The sequence below is a fragment of the Eublepharis macularius genome, chromosome 7 (genome assembly GCF_028583425.1).
Source record: "Eublepharis macularius isolate TG4126 chromosome 7, MPM_Emac_v1.0, whole genome shotgun sequence".
Lineage (NCBI taxonomy): Eukaryota > Metazoa > Chordata > Lepidosauria > Squamata > Eublepharidae > Eublepharis > Eublepharis macularius.
The window spans coordinates 141,424,733-141,446,421 of NC_072796.1; the positions used below are offsets into that span (position 1 = coordinate 141,424,733).

At 47.8% G+C, this 21,689-nt stretch overlaps 1 protein-coding gene across 1 annotated transcript in view; it reads right to left on the reverse strand.

Annotated features, from left to right (window-relative positions):
* The window catches only part of LOC129333103 (1-phosphatidylinositol 4,5-bisphosphate phosphodiesterase gamma-1-like), a 113,094-nt gene that overhangs the window by 33,870 nt on the left and 57,535 nt on the right, over positions 1 to 21,689 (reverse strand). The window contains exons 9-17 of the mRNA XM_054984494.1: positions 18,422 to 18,523; positions 17,140 to 17,258; positions 15,807 to 15,892; positions 14,855 to 14,975; positions 13,010 to 13,178; positions 11,245 to 11,364; positions 7,774 to 7,881; positions 5,897 to 6,084; positions 1,734 to 1,934 (exon numbers count right to left, since the gene is read on the reverse strand). Of these exons, the coding sequence (XP_054840469.1) occupies positions 1,734 to 1,934; positions 5,897 to 6,084; positions 7,774 to 7,881; positions 11,245 to 11,364; positions 13,010 to 13,178; positions 14,855 to 14,975; positions 15,807 to 15,892; positions 17,140 to 17,258; positions 18,422 to 18,523 (1,214 nt within the window). The remainder of the gene's footprint in view (positions 1 to 1,733; positions 1,935 to 5,896; positions 6,085 to 7,773; positions 7,882 to 11,244; positions 11,365 to 13,009; positions 13,179 to 14,854; positions 14,976 to 15,806; positions 15,893 to 17,139; positions 17,259 to 18,421; positions 18,524 to 21,689) is intronic.

Sequence of the window (21,689 nt, forward strand, 5' to 3'; positions counted from 1 at the left end):
AGGAATGCGGTGGAATGGAGTTCCGGCACCTCTTGAAAATGGTCACGTGGCTGGTGGCCCCGCCCCCTGATCTCCAGGCAGAGGGGAGTTGAGATTGCCCTCCACGGCATGGAGGGCAATCTCAACTCCCCTCTGTCTGGAGATCAGGGGGCGGGGCCACCAGCCACGTGACCATTTTCACCAAGGGCAATTTAAACTTTGAAACCCCCCCCCTTGTTCCAGCTGACCCAAAGTGACATCATTGTGCCATCCTGAGTTCCATCACTGAGTTCCACCACCTCTTTCCCCAGAAAAAAAGCCCTGACTGGAGGCATGTTGATTATGTGTCATTGTGGATTGGCTATAAGAATTTATATTTGATGTGAATTTTGCCAGTAAATTGTATTTATTTTGGATTGCATATGACCAGCTGCACGGATTGTGTGAACAGTGGATTACATATGCTTCTATGAAATAATGACAGGATTGTTACTAGGCATTTATATGATCATTACATACCCTATGCATTGTTTGTAAATTATCCTATTGCACAGTTGTTGTTTTTGTTAGTCTTACATTCTTTTCGTTGCAGAGGTCTCTGGGAATCTGGCAAGCCAGAGAAACCAGTGGAAATGCTCCCGAGGGCCCAATGCCTGGGTGTCCTATAAGTATGACCCTGTTTTACTAACCTTTCTAGAGGATGCTTCAGGTGGGGTCACCACCCAACACAAGCTTCTTTGGAAGCAACGATCAAGCACAACGGCTTCCAGGCCCTTAAATCCCAGGGGTGTGGAGCCCAGCCATTGCGACCCAGGGGTGTGAGGAATGCACTTTTGCCCAAGCTCAGTGCTTCTCTAGATCACTGAGAATAGGTTTGTAGGCTAAGATCTGCCTACAAACTAAGATCAGTTCAAATTAAGTGCACCTCTGCAAGAAGGCCATTCCCTGAAGAGTCAGACCCACGTTGATCACGATCCTGTCTAACTAAACCGGGCAAATTATGGCCCAGGGACGACATCCAGCCCACGGGAACTTTTCATCTGGCCATCAAGCTGCTTAGCAGCAGCAGGGACAACTGACCCGCCAGATCACAGCATTGGCTAGCAAACCAAAGCCCCTGAAAAAGTGTTAAAATGCTCAAGGGCTGTTGGTAGGAAACAAGCCTGCATCTGGGCGTTCATTTGCTTTTAAGGACTCCAAGATGACTTTTAACTCAGACCCCCTCAAAATAATAACATTCGATTTGTATACCGCCCTTCAGGACAACTAAACGCCCACTCAGAGCAGTTTACAAAGTATGTTGTTATTATTCCCACAACAACAAACACCCTGTGAGGTGGGTGGGGCTGAGAGAGCTCTGAGAGAGCTGTGATCGGCCCAAGATCATCCAACTGGCTTCAAGCAGCAGAGTGGGGAATCAAACCTGGCTCTCCAGATTAGAGTCCTGCCGCTCTTAACCACTACACCAAACTGGCACCAAAGTGGGCAAAGACTCAGATACAGCCCTCGGGCTGAAAAATTTGCCCACCTTCCCTGCTGTAAACCCTGGGGAATTTCCATCCAGCGATCCCATGCTAGGGAGTTTCGTGCCACAGAAACACGTACACACTTGCTCCCTCCCCCACTTGCATCAGCTAAACTTCCATCATCCTTTGAGGCCAAGTAGCAGTGAAAGGAGGTATGCCAATGTCAGTGAGGAAGCCAAGAGGAGGAATGGGGTGGAGGGAAGAGAGGGCCAGGCTTTGAACGCTCACTCTTTGCTCTCGTGGGCATTGGGCTGCGGCACGGGGTCCGTCAACCGCATCTCGAACTCGTTGCATCGCAGTGGCACCTCGCGGTAGTGGCAGATGAGGCTGTAGAGGCTGTCAAAGACCAGGTTGTCTGTCAGGTAGAACTTAGTAGCCCCAGCTTCCTGCCGGGAATGGATGCGGCAATGCTGGACGCGTCCAGAGCGCCTGCAAAGGGAAGGCAGAGAAGAACCGAGGCAAGAAAAAGTTGTCAGTACTACCCACCCAGACAGGAGGGGCAGAAGGAGTTGAAACCTGCCCCCTAGGGAATCCATCGGCAAGCAGGACCGTGTTGGATCCCACCTGTATCCTCCCATTCCACTGATCAAAACCTGAAGCCTTCCTCCAACCTCAGGAGCCGTCCTCCACCTTGGGGCTTAAGTTTAATTACAACATGCACAAACCACATCAAGGATGAAGCTTCGCCCATTTTAATTGGAACCCTTGAGAAGGCTGATTAATGTTTCATGCTTGAATCTTTTCTTTAGGGCTAGAGGAATGGGTTTCCCCGGGGAAAACTGTTTCCCAAATACAGGAGTATCAGAAAGGGGAAGGGTCTCCTTTGACTCTGGTTAACCCCATCGAACGGAGCCTCACATGTTTTCACCCTCCTGGGAGAGCGATACAAGCCCAGAAGCTGCCACCATGGTCCTCTGCAGAAGCCATACCCCGCGCTCCACACCAGCAGCAATCTGCCTGCATGTCAAGCAAGCCTGGGGGCTGTCCAACATTCTGGGGGCAAAACTACATAACATAATAACATTCGATTTATATACTACCCTTCAGGACAACTTAACGCCTGCTCAAAGAGGTTTACAAAGTGTGTTATTATTATCCTCAAGACAATCACTCTGTAAGGTGGGTGGGGCTGAGAGAGCTCTGAGAGAGCTGTGACTGACCCAAGGCAACCCAGCTAGCTTCAAGCAGAGGAGTGAGGAACCCAACCTAGTTCTCCAGCAGCAGAACTCTAATCTGGTGAACCGGGTTTGATTCCCCACTCCTCCGCCTGAAGCCAGCTGGGTGACCTTGGGTCAGTCACAGCTCTCTCAGAGCTCTCTCAGCCCCACTCACTTCACAGGGTGATTGTCCTGAGGATAATAATAACACACTTTGTAAACTGCTCTGAGTGGGCGTTAAGTTGTCCTGAAGCGGGGTATATAAACTGAATGCTGTTGTTGTTATGAGTATAGTCCCACCCGCTCTTAACCACTACACCAAACTGGCTCACATTTGTGTTTTTAAAGAGCTGGGTCCGGATTCTTCGCAGCCACACAGCAGCTGCATGGCATTGCTTCTAAAAACAAAAAGGAGAGCCCAAACAGCTCAGAATGCCACCACAGGAGGAAGAACTCCTGCCCCGCCCTAAGGGCTCCTGCCTCCTCCCGAAGTGGTTTTCCCATGCAGAAGCAGCGCTGAAGGGGAAGAGTTATTTCCCCATTTTTGTTGCTCCGCGTGGAATATTCTGTCTACCCGGAACAGCAAAAATGATGCAATCACTCTCCCCCCCCTGCACTATTTTGGCGGGAAATGGCTTGGGGGCAGGGAGGCAGGAGCCTTTCCTCCCCCACCCCGTAGCAGCATTTTGAGCCAGTTTGGACTCTCTCTCTTTTTAGGAGCCATTCCCCGCACCTGCTGTGTGGCTGCGGGGAACCTAACTCTTTAAAAACGCGAATGTGTACTTTGGACCAAGTTTAGATCCAGACTATGTTTTCTGTTAATGGAAGGGGTGCAATAATTTCTTTTTTAAAAAATATATTTTATTTGTTTTAGTTCCATCCTATTCTAATAACAAAATTAATCAAAAGTCTTACATTCTTGGGATATATGTTATAAATCATACATTTCATTTCATCTCTACAATTCCATCATAATTATACTATTTTCACTACGCTATTATCATTATAAGTCTGCATTCTTTAATTCTAGTACTTCTTTACTGTGCTCATTCATTTAATTGTATTCTGCTAACATACAGTTATGTCTCTATTTTATACTTCCGTTTAACCCATCTATAAAACGGGGTCCATTTTTGTTTTCCATCATATCCGTTTTTTTCTTTTATTAATTCTGTCAGTGTGTCCATTTCTGCCGTCTCTAAGATTTTCTCTATCAATTCTTCTTTTGTTGGTATATCTGTGTTTTTCCAGTATCTGGCATATACTATTCTTGCTGCTGTTATTATGTGTATTATCAAGTATCTATTTTCCCTATTTAACTCATCTGGTATTATATTAAATAAGATCATTTCCGGTTTAAAGGGTATATTTATTTCTAACACCTCTTGCCACAGCTCATGTATCTGGAAGGGGTGCAATAATTTCTACCAATTCCGCCTTAATGCTGCATGTGAAACGCCTAGGGGTTTTACAATGATTAAAGATTCCTTTCCTCTGCACCAATTGTCTCCTCATCTTCGTTCTGGCTTTTATCACACCACTTGCTTGTGATTGAATGCAGATAATCACTGACTAGAGTCATCTAGATGGGCAGCCAAATATCCCTCCACCAGATATCTCACTAAAAATGGGGGGGGGGCCCTCTCCAGAAAGCCAAAGGACTACTGAAAAGTGGACAAACCACCCGGGGAACGAAGCAATGGAACGACCAATAAATATGATTAAGTCAATAATATAATCAAAGTGCTGAAGGGCCAACCGTATATACTACGTTCAATAAACACAATAAATAATACAATTACATAAACCAATTTCACAGTAATGAGAATATACATGCATCTGATGAAGAGAGCTGTGGTTCTCGAAAGCTGACGATGCATCTGATGGAGAGAGCTGTGGTTCTCGAAAGCTTATGCTACAACAAAGTTGGTTAGTCTTAAAGGGGCTACTGGACTCTTTACTATTTCGCTACTACAGACTAATATGGCTAACTCCTCTGAAGAATGTAATTGTAAGTATATAAAGCCAACTAGTAAGTATAGAAAGTGCTCTGTTTAATATAATTTGATTTGTTATCCTTCCACCAGGCATTCGGTGGTTGAGGCGGGTGGGCCACCTAAGGCATTATCGGCCTCCTGACATTGCGGGGGGGGGGAGTATATACCTCCCTTGAGTTCTATAGACATCTATGACTGACCACCCCACTCTGTGGTTATTTAGTCTGAGGTGGTAGGGCAAAATGTGTGTGGCTGTTTTATAATTGATGCGTTATTAATATTTTTATTGCTACAAATTTTATTCTATTTATTGTATATTTAAAATGTTGTGATTCACTCTGAGCTCGCTTGTGGGCAAAGCGGAATAGAAATCAAATCAAATCAAATCGATAAATAAAAGTCCAGCTCACTGTTACTTGAGCGGGTTTTGAATCCAGAGGAAGCCGACAGAAAGGTTAAGTATATAAAAACGCTCCATCCAAGATGACTCACCAGTTCTCTTGTGTGTTTTGACAGGTGCTTGGCTTCAAAAGAAGTTCTCGTTACTCTGAAATTGGTTTATGTAATTGTACTATTTATTATATTTATTGAACACAGTAGATATGGTTGTCACTTTTGCGCTTTGATTATATTATTGACTTAATCATGTTTATTGGTTGTTCCATTGCTTAATTCCCCGGGTGGTTTGTCCACTTTTCAGTACTCCCCACATAAAGGTAAAGGAAGTCCCCTGTGCAAGCACCGAGTCATGACTGACCCATGGGGGGACATCACATCACGGCGTTTCCTTGGCAGACTTTTTACGGGGTGGTTTGCCATTGCCTTCCCTGGTCATCTACACCTTACCCCCAGGAAACTGGGTACTCAATTTACCGACCTCGGAAGGATGGAAGGCTGAGTCAACCTTGAGCCGGCTACCTGAACCCGGCTTCCGCCGGGATCGAACTCAGGTCGTGAGCAGAGCTTGGACTGCAGTACTGCCGCTTACCACTCTGCGCCACGGGGCTGCTTAGTCCCCACATATCTGGTAAGATTCTTCTCACTGCTTGAAAGACATTGCTGATGAAACTTGGCTTGGTGTAAGTCACTCATCCCCTGATACGCCCCTCATTCCGAGGGTCTGTTACGGCCACGAATACGCTCGCAGGCCCAAACACACGGAAAGGAGCCAAGTTCCCTCCAGCTGGAGAAATCTGGCCTGCATTTGGGAGCCACGCCCTCCGCAGACATGGCCTACCAGAAGGAGAGGGTGTAGTCGCCCACAAAGGTCTCGCTCTCCCGCACCAGGAAAGTGCCATCCTTGCCCCCTGTCTCCGTGCAGTATTCGTGCAGCAGCTTCTCGGCAATCTGGCGCCCATCGCGGCCACCACCCAGCTTGCCGTGGAACCATTTCTCACTGAAGTGCAGCTCGTTGTTGTTGAACTCCTAATCATTCCATGGGGTAAAAGCAGAAAAGTATGAAATGGAGAGGGGAAGAAGGTGGGAAAGATCCAGCATGGATTCAAAGAGCAAGGAAAAAAAGAGGAACTCGGTGGGATTCATACGCAAGTTCTGGGTGGCTTTTCAGTCTTTGTGGAAGAGTTTTCAGCCATAAACAATGACACATCTCACCAGCCACTGGGTACGAAGAATGTGCACATTGCCAGAACAGAATGGGAGTGGATCCCACGGTTAGCTGCCCCATTTGCCACGAGACTCACTTGAAACTGATGAATGGGTTACTTACCTCACATCACTATGAAACTGAGCAATGAGCCAGCAAGTTTTCCCAGTTCAAGTCTCAATTCCACCCTGAACCAGTAAGGTGGCTTTTGGCCAGCCACAATCTCACAGCTTCAGTCCCCCAGCTTCAATATGGGCATCATAATATTGGTCTACCTTACAGGGTTAGAATAATAGAATCATAGCCATGGAAGGTACCTCTGGGGTCATCTAGTCCAACCCCCTGCACAACGCAGGAAATTCACAAATACCCCATACCCCCACTGACCCCTGCTCCATGCCAACTGGCCTGGAGAAAAATGCTTCCTGATCCCAAAGTGGTGATTGTCATTATCCTGGACGTGTCCCTGGGGTTGTTGGGTTATTTGTTTGTTTGTTTGTTTGTTTGAAGCTATATGCTGTCTGTGAGCACCCATGCCCAAGGTGGTTCCAAACATGATAAAACAAATACATAATAAAATAAATTCATAAAAACAATTTCTACAACCAAAGACCCAAGATCAAACCTAAAACCAAACACCACCCAAACGTAAGAACAACAGCAACAGCAAAGACCGCAACCAATCAAGCACCATAATGAAAATGAACAGAGGAATTAATCTCTGGTCAAAACCTTGATGAAATAAATGTTGGATGATACAGGATGAGGCGAAGTGAGAGCAGAAAGGTGTTCCCAAGTCATGTCTTTCATGGCCACCTGACTTCATATGGAGCAAGGAAGACCACAAACAACAACAACATATTCGATTTATATGCCGCCCTTCAGGACAACTTAATGCCCACTCAGAGCGGTTTACAAAGTATGTCATTATTATCCCCACAACAACAATCACCCTGTGAGGTGGGTGGGGCTGAGAGAGCTCCGAGAGAGCTGTGACTGACCCAAGGTCACCCAGCTGGCTTCAAGTGGAGGACTCTAACCAGGTTCTCCAGATTAGAGTCCCACACTCTTAACCACTACACCAAACCGGCTCAGCATCCTGGCAATTTGCTTTGGACTCTCTGAGAGGGCTACGTAAATACGAAGGAGTAGATCAGAGATCCACTAACAGATGAAAATCATTTGAGCCGTTCGGAACTTCTTTTGGGCATCCAAAAGCCAAATCTTGCATGTCGCAGAAACACACAGAAGCAGCTCAAGATGCGCTGGGGGCCCCAAGACGTGCCTTTTCTAAGCCTTTTCCTCACAGCTTCAATGCCTCTACCAAATACGGGAGATACTAACTGGTTTCCTCCTATTCAGCAATTCTATGGACCACTTCAATTATCCGCTCTTTTGCTCCTCAAGATTCAAAAATGTGTGTGGTCTTCCCCGTCCTTTGGTTTCCGTGAAATTTCAGTACGGGGCCTTATTAAGAACAGCAGCCTTCAACCTCCCCACAAGAAACGCACCTCTTTCTGTTCCGGTTCTTCCTCGTCTTCATTGGACTGGTAGCGCGAGGTCTCCTCTGAGTAATAGATCTTGTGGCTTGTCAGAACAAAGTAGTGTGGGCTCCAGGTCTGCCAAAGAGAAAAGAAGCGTCAAAATATGTGGTGGACAGAAGGGCTTCTCAGAATAATGTTTTTAAATGTGTAAAACAAAATTCATAGGATTACAAAGGAACAAATTATATAGAAATACAGTTATCGATCCCCCCCCCCATCCAAGTTCATGGACCCCCTGAAATCTATCCACGGACCCCAGGTTAAGAGCCCCTGCTCTAAAGGATATCCTCCAGAGGTTTAATATACGTGTTAAACAGAATGGATGACAAGAGAGTCCTGCACAAAAGAAGAAGAGCCCCTGGGATGGGCGGTATATAAATTGAATAAATAAATAAGTTCCTAAAATAGGTGCAGCTATCCATGAACACTGACTTTCAATTCTGGTCAGTCAAATAAACCTGAACTTACACTGAAATCAAGTCAGGCAGGGGTTTCTGGCTGGACAGCGAGAGAATTCAGATTGCCAGAGAATGGGCACAGAACTCCAGGAGTCCACCATGAAGCTCCTTCTCATACGGCTGGTCCCAACATGCAACTAACAGGTGGGTAAGGGGTCACAGCTGCTCTTAAGTGTGTTGACGGAAGCTCAGCCCTCAGGGCTGTACTAGACCGGGTGTCAACAGATGATCTCAGTTGTGCCCTCGGAGGCCCACCCTTCCCACACCTGCTTGGAATCCAAGTTCTCAGGGTGGTTCCAAGATGTTGTGGTTGCATCTAGGTGCTGGGCAAGTTGCCACATACCCCGGGGCTCTGGCCAGAAGAGGAGCGGCAACTTATCACAACCGGCCTTTATGACTAAAATTGCGCAGGGTAGCATCCAAACCAGGCGAGGAAAAGAATATTTTTATAACCGTATTTTTCCTGAAAGCCATCCTGAGATCCAATTAAATTTATTTACATTATTTATACTCCACCTTTCTCACTGAGACTCCAGGCGGATTGCACCGTGCAAGTCAGTACAAGTTAATTTCACAGTCGCTTCAATAAGCAACGTAACAGGGTATATCAATGCAGATTCGCAAAGATTTAAAATAAGGAAGAATCCAATACTGAGTTGAAGAACTGCTAAAATAGAGCATAAGCAATTTGAAGATATAACAACAATAAGGGGGTTCCTTTCCTAGCTCTGTTTGAGTCTGTTTTCTCCTCTGACCAGGTAAGCAGCTACTGTAGAAACAACACCCCCGCCCCCGCCCAACAGTGGCAGGCAAGTTATCGCATGAGGGCCCACATCTGGCCCGCAGGGGTTTATAATCTGGACTTCCACCGCTTGTCGTGAGCATCAGGTCAACAGACTGCAGTGTCGGCTGCAAGCATGATGCTCCCAAAAGGGAGACAGGATCACCCCTGGGTCCCTTCTCATTTCTGAGGGCTCCAAGTGGGCCGTTGGTTCTTCCTGTTTCCAGAGCCAGCAGTGCCAGCCTTGCAAAGGGGAATAGCTGGGTCCTGATTCTGAACCCTCAAAAGCTTAGAGAGAGCCTGATGTGCCACTCAGTGTTACGTCTGTCTATCTACATACATGCCGTGATTGTGTTGCTGACATTTATTGCTTACTATTGCTGACATTATGCTAAAGTCATGCTACTGGATTAATGTGTATTAATTATTATTATTAATTATTATTATTATTAACGTCATTTATAGTCCGCCTTTCTCACTGAGACTCAAGGCAGATTACACAGTATTAATATGCACTCTCTCTCTCTCTCTTCCTACATAACTGTAGTCAGGGCTTTTTTTCTGGGAAAAGAGGTGGTGGAACTCAGTGGGTTGCCCTCGGAGAAAATGGTCACATGACTGGTGGCCCCGCCCCCTGATCTCCAGACAGAGGGGAGTTGATATTGCCCTCCGCGCCACTCAGCGGCGCAGAGGGCAATCTCAACTCCCCTCTGTCTGGAGATCAGGGGGCGGGGCCACCGGCCATGTGACCATTTTCAAGAGGTTCCGGAAATTTGTTCCCCCGCGTTCCCCCTGAAAAAAAGCCCTGACTGTAGTGCAGATGTTACTAAAGACCCAAGCATGGGCCTCCCCTTTATCTTAGAGAAATAAGTGAGTCTCGGCTAACTGTAACCTTGAAGTGTAAATGCCAACCTCAGCTACTAACCCCAAATGCTGGGAATAAGTTGTTGTCTACTGATTCATAACTAAGTTGATTCTCACAGAATTTGTGTAAGCTTGCACGCCAAAACTCTGTTGTCTGAAGCGCGGGAAAATGAAGTATAACAGAGATTGTTGTTGTGGGTTTTCCGGGCTGTATTGCCGTGGTCTTGGCATTGTAGTTCCTGACGTTTCGCCAGCAGCTGTGGCTGGCATCTTCAGAGGTGTAGCACCAAAAGACAGAGATCTCTCAGTGTCACAGTGTGGAAAAGATGTAGGTCATTTGTATCTACTCAGAAGGGGTGGGGTTGAGCTGAGTCATCCTGTAAGAGTTTCCCAGGGTGTGGAATGCTAATGGCGGGAGGCTTCACTGTATCCTGAGGAGGTTCTTTTGCATATGGATAGGTGCTACATGTGCTAATCTTCTCTGCAGGGCTATTGTCGGGGATAGAATGTTTTGTTAGCCTGGTGTTTTTCAGAACTGGAAACCATGCTCTGTTCATTCTTAAGGTTTCTTTTTTCCTGTTGAAGTTTTGCTTATGCTTGTGAATTTCAATGGCTTCCCTGTGCAGTCTGACAAAGTAGTTGGAAGTGTTGTCCAGTATTTTGGTGTCCTGGAATAAGATACTGTGCCCTGTTTGCGTTAGGCTATGTTCAGCCACTGCTGATTTTTCAGGTTGTCCAAGTCTGCAGTGTCTTTCATGTTCTTTTATTCTTGTCTGGATGATACGCTTTGTGGTCCCGATGTAAACTTGTCCACAGCTGCAGGGTATACCCACACTTGTACAGACAGGTGGACATTAGCATTCCACACCCTGGGAAACTCTTACAGGATGACTCAGCTCAACCCCACCGCTCCTGAGTAGATACAAATGACCTACATCTTTTCCACACTGTGACACTGAGAGATCTCTGTCTTTTGGTGCTACACCTCTGAAGATGCCAGCCACAGCTGCTGGCGAAACGTCAGGAACTACAATGCCAAGACCACGGCAATACAGCCCGGAAAACCCACAACAACCATCGTTCTCCGGCCGTGAAAGCCTTCGACAATACATAACAGAGATTGCCTGATTTGAACTGCCACTTCTGTCAAACTCCGTGATAGAGTGCAGACCTGAACTGTATGGATTCTAATAAAGGTACTTCTTATGGAACCAAGGTGTGTTCACTGCAGATGGGCTTGAGGGATCTACCTGCCAGGGACTGACACTCAGACAAGGGGAAAAAAGGGCCTCTCCCTCCCCCCCAGTCTGTGTCTTTAAGAACTGAGACCCTCACGTGGTCAATAGGATCCTCAAGGTAAAGGATGCCGTTCTTGATGGAATTGCTGATGTCGTTCTCGGAGTAGCTGGCCATGGAGACCTCTTCGTAAAGGTTCCCTTCAACCAGCTTCTTGTGCTGTAAGCAAAAGGAAAGTGTCACGGCGGAAACTGGCCAAGCACCGCACGCCCTTCCTTGTCCCATTGCTGAATGGGCACCTGGCATTTTGAACCCATCTTCTAAAAACAGGGTCGTCTACGCTTGTACAGACAGGCGGACACAAACGAGCCTTTGGTCTCTGGAAAGCAAGGGGGCAGCTGAGTCAATGAGGCATATGCAGGAAACAGGAAGCAGGCGCCAGAGAACCAAGGGAATCAAAGCCAGTTCGCGATGACGGTTCCAATTGCTGACTGAGAGCAGAACCACAAGTGACAAAAGGCACAGATTGGACACTTGTCTGCTTCCCTCAAGTTTTGATGGGAAATGTAGGCAGCTTGGCAGAATGTTGGACAAGTGACAGTTGAAAAGTCCATTGGACGGCAGTCAGAGAGCGAAGCTGCGAGACCAGGATGCCTACATTTCCCATCAAAACTTGGGGGAAGCTGACAAGTGTCCAATCTGTGCCTTTTGTCACTTGTGGTTCTGCTCCAAGGGACACCACTGACACTGGCCAAAGGTTCAGAGAGCTGAGCGGTGGAATGTCCCCAGTCAAACAGCTCAAGGATCAGTTGACGGGAGGGTGAAGAAAGGTAAGGATCCACAGGCGTTAGCCATGTTAATCTATAATTGCAAAATAGTAAAGAGACCAGTAGCACCTTTAAGACTCGCCAACTTTATTGCGGCATAAGCTTTCGAGAACCACAGCTCTCTCCGTCAGATCTGATTAAGAGAGCTGTGGTTCTCAAAAGCTTATGCTGCAATAAAGTTGGTTCGTCTTAAAGGTGCCACTGGACTCTTGACTATTCTGAAAGGTAAGTTTCACTGGTTTTTATAAGGCCTTGAGCAGAGCAGGGTGGAAGTCCCAAAGTCCTGCCCTAGTCTCTCCCTCGCTGGGTCCAACATACATTTCAATTTGCTGGCCATACACTCCTGGACAGCAGCAGGTCTCCAAATGTCAACCAACAGACTCTTCCCCAAACGAGCTCACCCCCTGCCCCCAGCGAGGCATCTTTCACTACCGCAGCTCTTGTTCAGAGGGACCCAGTGAGGTGCAGGCGAAGAAGAGTTGCAGCCTGAATGGGAAAAACCGAGATTCAAGTTCCCGCTCCACTACGGACTTCACCAAATGGCCTTAAGCAAGCTGCAGAGATTGTCAGAGATGCAGCTGGACCGGCGAAATAACCAACATCACATGTGACACTGGGGAAGTGCACAGAAAGTGGAAGCCAGTGACACAAGCGATGGATAGTTCCAGAAGGGAAGGTAGCCAGGTTGGTCTGCAGTAGAATCGCCATATTCGAGTCCAGTAACACCTTGAAAACCAACAAGATTTCCAAAGAATAAGCTTTTGAGGGTCAGAGCTCCCTGAGATATCTGACAAAGGGAGCTTTGACTCTCGAAAGCTTGCACTCTGAAAATCTCGCCGTCTTCTACCGGACTCGAATCTTGAAAGCCACTGAGAGTCACGTGCTGCTGATCACACGACTCAGAGAGTCACATGGCGATAATCACATGACTCAGACTGTCACTTAATTTATCGTGCCATTTTGGGAACACAGCTGGCCAGATGGAAGAAGGAGGGCACGAAAATTCACATGAGGAAGGAGGTGGAGGGCTACGACACCTTGATGAGAATTTTCTTCCTGAGCTGGGCAGGTGAGGGCAGCTGGTCGGCATTGATGTCCACTGGCTTGGTAAGCAACATGTCCCCAAAGACCTTCTTGAAGTGGGACGCCATGTTCCTCTGCTGGACGATGCTGCAGTGGTCTTCGATAGAGAGAATGATAGGGAACCTGGAGGAAACGGAGATGGTGGAACTCAGACCTGCCTTCCGTGACACCCTTTCCTGTGTCTTGGGCATAACTCCAATGGGTGCCTCCAAGGGGTGGCTTTCAAAGGGGACCAACATGCAGGTGGCCACTGCAAGAGAACCCTTCTCTGTCAACACACACTGCTGGCACCATCTCTTGTTGGCAAGACTGACTGCCGAGCCCTGTCTCCTTGAACAGGCATGAGGCACAGCCGTGGCTCATTGCTGGCCTCTGCAATTCCACAACCTGCCATGCACTTCCTTTTCTTTGGACTCGGTGCGCGTGCAAAGCTGCCTTATCCTGAGTCATATCTGGCTCATCAAGCCGGGTCTCAAGCAGAGAAAGATCTTTCTCCAGCCACCTGCTGCCAGAGGAAGAGGAAGAGGGGCGTCACCTGGAACCCCCTACAGACAAAAGAGGTGGTGAGCCCAGATTTCATCCAAGGCCTGGGATTCCTAGACCTGGTCTGCTTTTCATCCACCACAGACCTGATACTTTGACTCCATCCGGCCGATAATTGTCCACCTAGCTGTCACCAACAAATTCTCCTCACCCATGAATGGGGTGGGCATCCCAACACTCTGCCTCTCCACATTGTACACAATAACGAGATCAGGGTCGACACCAGCGATGGTGCATTAGGGTAGTATTTAGTATTAATATTATGTATAAATTATGATGTATCTTAACCTGATGTAATCCACCCTGAGCCCATTTGTGAGTTGGGCGGAATAAAAGTCTAAAGTAAATAAATAAATTATTATTATTATTCGATTTATATATCACCCTTCAGGACAACACCCGCTCAGAGTGGTTTACAAATTATGTTATTGTTATCCCCACAACAATCACCCTGTGAGGTGGGTGGGGATGAGAGAGCTCCGAGAGAGCTGTGACCGACCCAAGGTCTCCCAGCTGGCTTCAAGCGGAGGAGTGGGGAATCAAACCTGGCTAGCCAGATTAAAGTCCTGCTGCTCTTAACCACTACACCAAACTGGATGGATGGAGAGAGGAGGTTTCTAATTCCCACTTAGACTAGGGGACATTGGGCTGCTCAGTCTCTCTCCATCTCACCTACCTCACAGGGTTGCTGAGAGTACGAAATGAAGAAATGGGGGAGACTCAGGTGTGGCATCCTGAACTCCCCAGATGAGGGGAAGGATAACAATGTGTCAGGCACAAGGCAGTTTTTGCTAGGGGAGGGGCTGCGACTTAGTCCTACAGCGCCTGCTTTGCACGCTGAAGGTATCAGGTTGGGCTGGAAAATCACCTGCCCTGAGACAACAGGGAGCCACTGCCAAGCCAAGGACAATGTACCACTGGTGGACTCAGGGTCATCAATTTCCATGCTGCATACGCAGCCACGCTGGGAACAGCACAGACAAAAGTTTGGAGCCATTTCATGCAGTCTTTCAACCTTTCTCTTTTAGTGCACACGGGAGACGCAGAAGGTTGCTCTCCAGACTTCCCTTTTCAAGATAACGGAAAAGACCCTCTTGTTCCCAAACAACTGAGCACTTTGAACGGAGGAAATGATGTGGTATGGGCATGTTCTCGTAGACACTAAGGGGCAAATCCCGACAAATTCCCTCCCCCTTTAGAGAAGAGGCCAATAACGGAGGGGCTGGGGAGGGGGCAGGAAGGGTGCCGCTGCTTACTCAGAGGTGGTGAAGGCGTGCTCCTTAATGGTGTGCAGCACATCCAAGAACTTGATTTTGGAGGTGAGCGTGTGGCCGTGGTAGATGATTGGCAGGTCATCGGGACCGTCCCAGCAGTCCACTGCAGGCACAGAGGGTAGAATCTCAATGAGTTACTGTTGTTGTTGTTGTTGATTTATAGTCCTCCTTTCTCACTGAGATCCAAGGCAGATTACATACATTAATACATGGAGATGTGTGCACCGCTCACCTTTTTTGCCATTTACAGAGAGAGAGAGAGAGAGAGAGAGAGAGAGAGAGAGAGAGAGAGAGAGAGAGAGAGAGAGAGAGAGAGAGAGAGAACTATGGCATCCGCTTTTTATTTTGGATGGGAGGCCTCCAAGGAAGACCAGGGTTGCAGAGGCAGGTAACGGCAAACCACCTCTGTGAGTCTCTTGCCATGAAAACCCCACTAGGGGTCACTGTAAGTCAGCTATGACTTGAGGGCAGGATTTCATTATCAAAGAGCAGAAAACAGCCCCAAACCCAATACAGAAACCCAAAACGGTCCTTTTATCCCAGACACAAAGGAGTGAGTTTACGTGGTGACAGAAAAAGAACGCTGCATGTGCTCAGAAGCAGTCTTGCATATTGCTCTCATTTCCTGAGCCCTGGCACCGCAAACAGGTTCGTGCCTGAATCTCGGCTCACGTCAGCCGCCCGATACGCTCGCTTCTGAGCTGAGAGCTGTAATCCCGTGCAGAGTTACTTTGGCCAATGCACATTGCTTTCAACAGGTTTAGAGCGGAGTATCTCTGCACAGGATTGCACTGTGCAAGACTTGGCCCAGAAGACCTCGCTGCAGCTTCTGTTCTCCAAACCCCTCTTGGCCAAACATCTTCCAAGGCACTATTCCAAGCCAGAGCTTGAAGCTCACGAAATGAACCCCCCAAGGCCAGGTGAGGTCACTCACATTCGATGCAACGGCAACCCACGCGGAGGCAGCGGGCGTATGCTTCCAGGGAGGACTCGCTGGAGAACTGGTCTCCGGTGAGATACCTGAGAGAGGAGGAGAAGGAACAGCGTGCATGGAAAGCGGGGGAGATGGAGCTTCCTCTAAGGCTCATAGCTTACTACCAAGAGGATGCCAGAAGCACCTTGGCAAACCTGTCAAGAGGTCAGATCCACTCCTGGAGCTAAGCTAGCCTACTTCAAGTCTCATCAACGGGGTGATGTTAACTAACAGAATTCCACAATTCTCTGCCTTAGGCCACGTTCACCAACCATTTCATTATATCTGAGGGCCTTGCTTAATCACGGGGCTTCGTAAGACTTCCCACCTCTTTTATTTTATTTTATTTTATTTTATTTTATTTTATTTTATTTTATTTTATTTTATTTTATTTTATTTTATTTTATTTTATCAGATTTATACCCCACCCTCCCCGTGAACGGGCTCAGGATGGCTAACAATATATATTAAATATTAAAACCAGGGCTGTTTTTCAGTTGGAACGCGGTGGAACGGAGTTCCGGTGGAACACGGTGGAACAGAATTCCGGAACCTCTTGAAAATGGTCACATGGCTGGTGGCCCTGCCCCCTGATCTCCAGACAGAGGAGAGTTTAGATTGCCCTCCACCATTTTCTCTGAGGGCAACCCACTGAGTTCCACCACCTCTTTTCCCAGAAAAAAAAGCCCTGATTAAAACCATATACATATCTTAAAAACTGTAAAAAAATAGAAATAACTGGTCCCATGATCAACTGAGGCTGTAATAAATATCTTTAAAAAATGTACATAGCTGCGGCACAGCCCAGGGCGGCCGCCAGCAGAGCACAGGATGCGGCAAACAGGAAGGGGACAATTCGCTGGCTCTCAACCAAAGACGCGGCGGAACATCTCTGTTTTGCAACCCCCGTGGAACTGTTAACAGGTCCCACAGGGCCCGTATCTTAATTGGGTGCATATTCCACCAGGCCGGAGCCAGGGCCAAAAAGACCCTGGCCCTGGCCAGGGCCAGACGAATGTCCTGCAGGCCGGGGACCACTGTGGGTCCACTGTTGCAGTTGTGGGGAGCATGGAGTGCAAGGAACTGCCCTGCTTTTGTGCAACCCAGACAAGGACCTCCTCTTCAATGCCTGTACCCAGGAGCAGACTGGCCCTTGGACTAGTCGGGAACGTTCCTGGTGGGACGCTGTCATTGGTGGGCAGGAGCTAGGAGAACTGAGCACCTCAGCTTGATCTTGGGCTGCTTTCGCATCCCTGCTCACCCCAAATGACACCATAGTCCGGGGAGCTCTTACGTGTTATGCGAGGATGAGATCCAATACTGAGATAAGGGGTAATTCATTTCGTCCGGCACCACCCGCTCATACTTGGAGTCCATGACCATGTTTTCTTTGGAGAACAGGAATGCTAGGAACTGTCCGGAGGTTAAAAAGGAGAGAAAAACCTAGTTAGAAAGGCAGGGGGGAGGGATGAGTTACCTCTGAGGGCAGTAAACCAAGAGCAGAGTCTGGTTTCATCCAGAGGAGTCAGCCGTGTTAGTCTGTAGCTGCAAAATAGTAAAGAGTCCCATAGCACCTTTAAGACGAACCAACTTTACTGCAGCATAAGCTTTCAAGAACCACAGCTCTCTTCATCAGATGCATCATCAGCCTTTGAGAACCACATCTCTCTTCATCAGATGCATCATCAGAGACAACGAGAGCTGTGGTTCTCAAAAGCTGACAATGCATCTGACGAAGAGAGCTGTGGTTCTTGAAAGCTGACAATGCATCTGATGAAGACAGCTGTGGTTCTTGAACGCTAACAATGCATCTGACGAAGAGAGCTGTGGTTCTCAAAAGCTGACAATGCATCTGATGAAGAGAGCTGTGGTTCTTGAAAGCTAACAATGCATCTGACGAAGAGAGCTGTGGTTCTCAAAAGCTGACAATGCATCTGATGAAGACAGCTGTGGTTCTTGAAAGCTTATACTACAGTAAATTTGGTTCGTCTTAAAGGTGCTACTGGACTCTTTACTATTTTGGTCTCATCCAGGATCTAGGTGGCCCTATGGGAATTGCTCACTGCTGGGCTTCCAAGGGTATGCCAAGATCAACTGTGAAGACCCCCTTTGGCTACCAAGATCTTCTCCACCACCATAAGAATCTCACTCCATCACTTTTTCACCCCACCTTCTCTCCAAAGAGCTCAAGGTGGCATACTTGGCTTTAAATTCCTCTATCTGTGCCTCACGCCAGCCTTGGAAGGTTGGTGAAGAAGAGAGGGAGTGGCTTGCCCAGGACAACCCCATGAGCTCCATGGCTGAGCAGAGGTCTGAGCGTGCTTTGCTCCTGTCCTAGTCTGACACAGCTACACCCTGCTGGCTCTGAACAGCATGGCTGCCCGGTGCAAAACCTAAACAGAATTTGTAGGAGCTGGTTCAGAAGAAGAGAGAGATGGAGCGCTATAGGGGAGGGACACTGTTCTCGCTGGCAGGGTCTGGTGCCTTCCTTCACTGTCCCCCACACCGTCTCCCAGGCAGTGCTGAACTCAGAGGCGCCCAGGCCTACCACACGACCCCTGCCCCGGCTTACCCACCTCATCCAGCTGGAAGAAAGGTTCGGTCATGTCGCTGAAGGGATCCTGCAGGTAGCTGCCCATGTACTCCCGGACTCGGGCAACGTCGCTCGCCCAGGCCTCCTAGAGCGAGAGCAGAGGGCCGGGTTACAAGGCAGCAATGGCGTTTGGGGAGGGGGGAGACCCCAGGACCTCCCTGCCGAGGTTCACTTCTGCTCGAGTCTCAGCCTGCATCACGGGGAAGCAGGAAGGCAGCAACTGCCGCAGCGTCATGCACCCAGTATGCCAGAAGCCCCCAGTTTGAATCTCACCACATCCGTGAACTCTTAACCTTGGCTTGAAAATCCACAAGAAACTCTCTGAAACACTTCAAGGTGCTCTAGAAATCCGCCTCATTGTTGATTCTGCATTTCCTCCGAACTGTACGATGAGTCTCCCCTTCCTCATTTTATCATCACAACAATCTTGCAAGGTAGGTCAAGCATGCCTGGCCCCCCAGAGCGTTTCATGGCAGAGCGGGGCTTTGTACCCCAGTCTCCCAGAACCTCATCAAACACTCCAACCAAAGCATCACACTGGCTAGGATCTCTTTGCCATTCTCATGTGTACCACCCTCCCCTGCCCCACAGCATTCTTGAATGAATCTGCCCCCTTGGGGGAAAACAGATGCTGAGATGTGCCCTGGGATCTGAAATAACGCCAGCCTTTCCCCGGGGGAAGGAATGCTAAATTCAGCGCTAGATAGTAGATCCCTGCACACTCCAGGCAACTGAGCCGTGAGAAAGTCATGCCCTGCGATTAACAGCACAGCCACAGTACTTCCCACACGTCCTCTTGCAACCTCACCTTCATCAAATGATCTGCCTAAAGCCACCAAGAGAGTTGAAAGCATAGAGGTCTTCTACTAAGTTAGACCACCAGCCCAACTGGTTCAAGAAGGTCTCTGCTGACTTGTGGGATCCCAAGCCAAAAAGCCTTTTAACTGAAGTTACCAAGGATTTATTGTCGAAGGCTTTCACAGCCGGAGAACGATGGTTGTTGGGGGTTTTCCGGGCTGTATTGCCGTGGTCTTGGCATTGTAGTTCCTGACGTTTCGCCAGCAGCTGTGGCTGGCATCTTCAGAGGTGTAGCACCAAAAGACAGAGATCTCTCAGTGTCACAGTGTGGAAAAGATGTAGGTCATTTGTATCTACTCAGGAGGGGTGGGGGTTGAGCTGAGTCATTCTGTAAGAGTTTCCCAGGGTGTGGAATGCTAATGGCGGGAGGCTTCACTGAGTCATTCTGTAAGAGTTTCCCAGGGTGTGGAATGCTAATGGCGGGAGGCTTCACTGTATCCTGAGGAGGTTCTTTTGCATATGGATTGGTGCTTGATGTGCTAATCTTCTCTGCAGGGCTATTGTCGGGTGTGGAGTGTTTTGTTGGCCTGGTGTTTTTCAGAACTGGAGCCCATGCTCTGTTCATTCTTAAGGTTTCTTCTTTCCTGTTGAAGTTTTGCTTATGCTTGTGAATTTCAATGGCTTCCCTGTGCAGTCTGACAAAGTAGTTGGAAGTGTTGTCCAGTATTTTGGTGTCCTGGAATAAGATACTGTGCCCTGTTTGAGTTAGGCTATGTTCAGCCACTGCTGATTTTTCAGGCTGTCCAAGTCTGCAGTGTCTTTCATGTTCTTTTATTCTTGTCTGGATGCTACGCTTTGTGGTCCCGATGTAAACTTGTCCACAGCTGCAGGGTATACGGTATACTCCTGCAGAGGTGAGGGGGTCTCTGCTGTCTTTTGCTGATCGTAGCATCTGTTGTATTTTTCGGGTGGGTCTGAATACTGCTTGAAGGTTATGCTTTTTCATAAGTTTTCCCATCTGATCAGTAATTCCTTTGATATATGGCAAAAACACTTTTCCTGTAGGTGACTGTTTTTCCTTGGTTGTTTGATTCATCCTGGGTTTGATTGCTCTTCGGATTTCATTTCTGGAGTAGCCATTTGCCTGAAGTGCGTGGTTTAGATGATTAATTTCCTCATTGAGAAAGTGCGGCTCACATATCCGTCTTGCACGATCCACTAATGTTTTCATTATGCCTCTTTTCTGTCGGGGGTGGTGATTGGAGTTTTTGTGTAAGTACCGATCAGTGTGAGTTGGTTTCCTGTAGACCTTGTGACCTAACTGAGAGTTTGCTTTGCGGATGACCAAGGTATCCAGGAATGAGAGTTTTCCCTCACTTTCTTTCTCCATTGTGAATTGTATGTTCAGGTGGATGTTGTTGAGATGATTAAAAAACCCCATCAATTCTTCCTCCCCATGGCTCCAAATGATGAATGTATCATCCACAAACCGGAACCATACACTGGGTTTGTGGGGTGCTGATTCTAGAGCTGTTTTTTCAAAATGTTCCATGTAGAAGTTTGCTATAACTGGGCTGAGTGGGCTCCCCATGGCCACCCCATCCATCTGTTCATAGAATTCGTTGTCCCATTGGAAGTAACTGGTTGTCAGACAATGATGGAATAAGGCTGTTACATCCTCTGGGAAAATCTGATTAATCAGTGCAATAGTGTCTTTTACTGGAACCTTGGTAAACAGGGATACAACATCAAAACTGACAAGTATGTCTTGTGGATTGAGTTTCAGAGAACTGATTTTGTTGATGAAATCTGCTGAATCTTTGATGTAAGACGAGGTTTTCCCGATGTGGTCCTGCAGGAGATCTGCCAGATGTCTAGCTAATTCATATGTCGGTGAACCAATGGCACTCACAATGGGTCGGAGTGGGACTGAATCTTTATGTATTTTGGCGAAACGTCAGGAACTACAATGCCAAGACCACGGCAATACAGCCCGGAAAACCCCCAACAACCATCATTACCAAGGATTGGTTGTTGTGGATTTTCTGGGCTGTATCACAATGGTCTTGGCATTGTAGGATTGCACCTGGTACCTTCTGCAAGCAAGTTGCCTCCTGTGAAATTCATGGCTGAGTCGAGATCTGAACTGGGAGCTTCAGACTTTCTGGGTGGGACAAATCCACCCCTGGATTCAACCTCGGTGCTAGACTGGCGTTGCTGTCAACCCAACCTCCGTAACGCAGTATCTCATCCACAGGGAGTAGATACCAGAATGTCTAGGAGAACGGAGCCTCTGACAAACAACTTTAACACTTTGCTAAATTTCATGGACGTGATCAGGATGAGAGTTGTGTTGCTTACCGCTTGTGAACATCACAGACGCTATCCAAGAGGTACTTGCGACGCAGTACCCGGCAGTCACAACGGCACCACCAACTAATTCCCAGCAATTA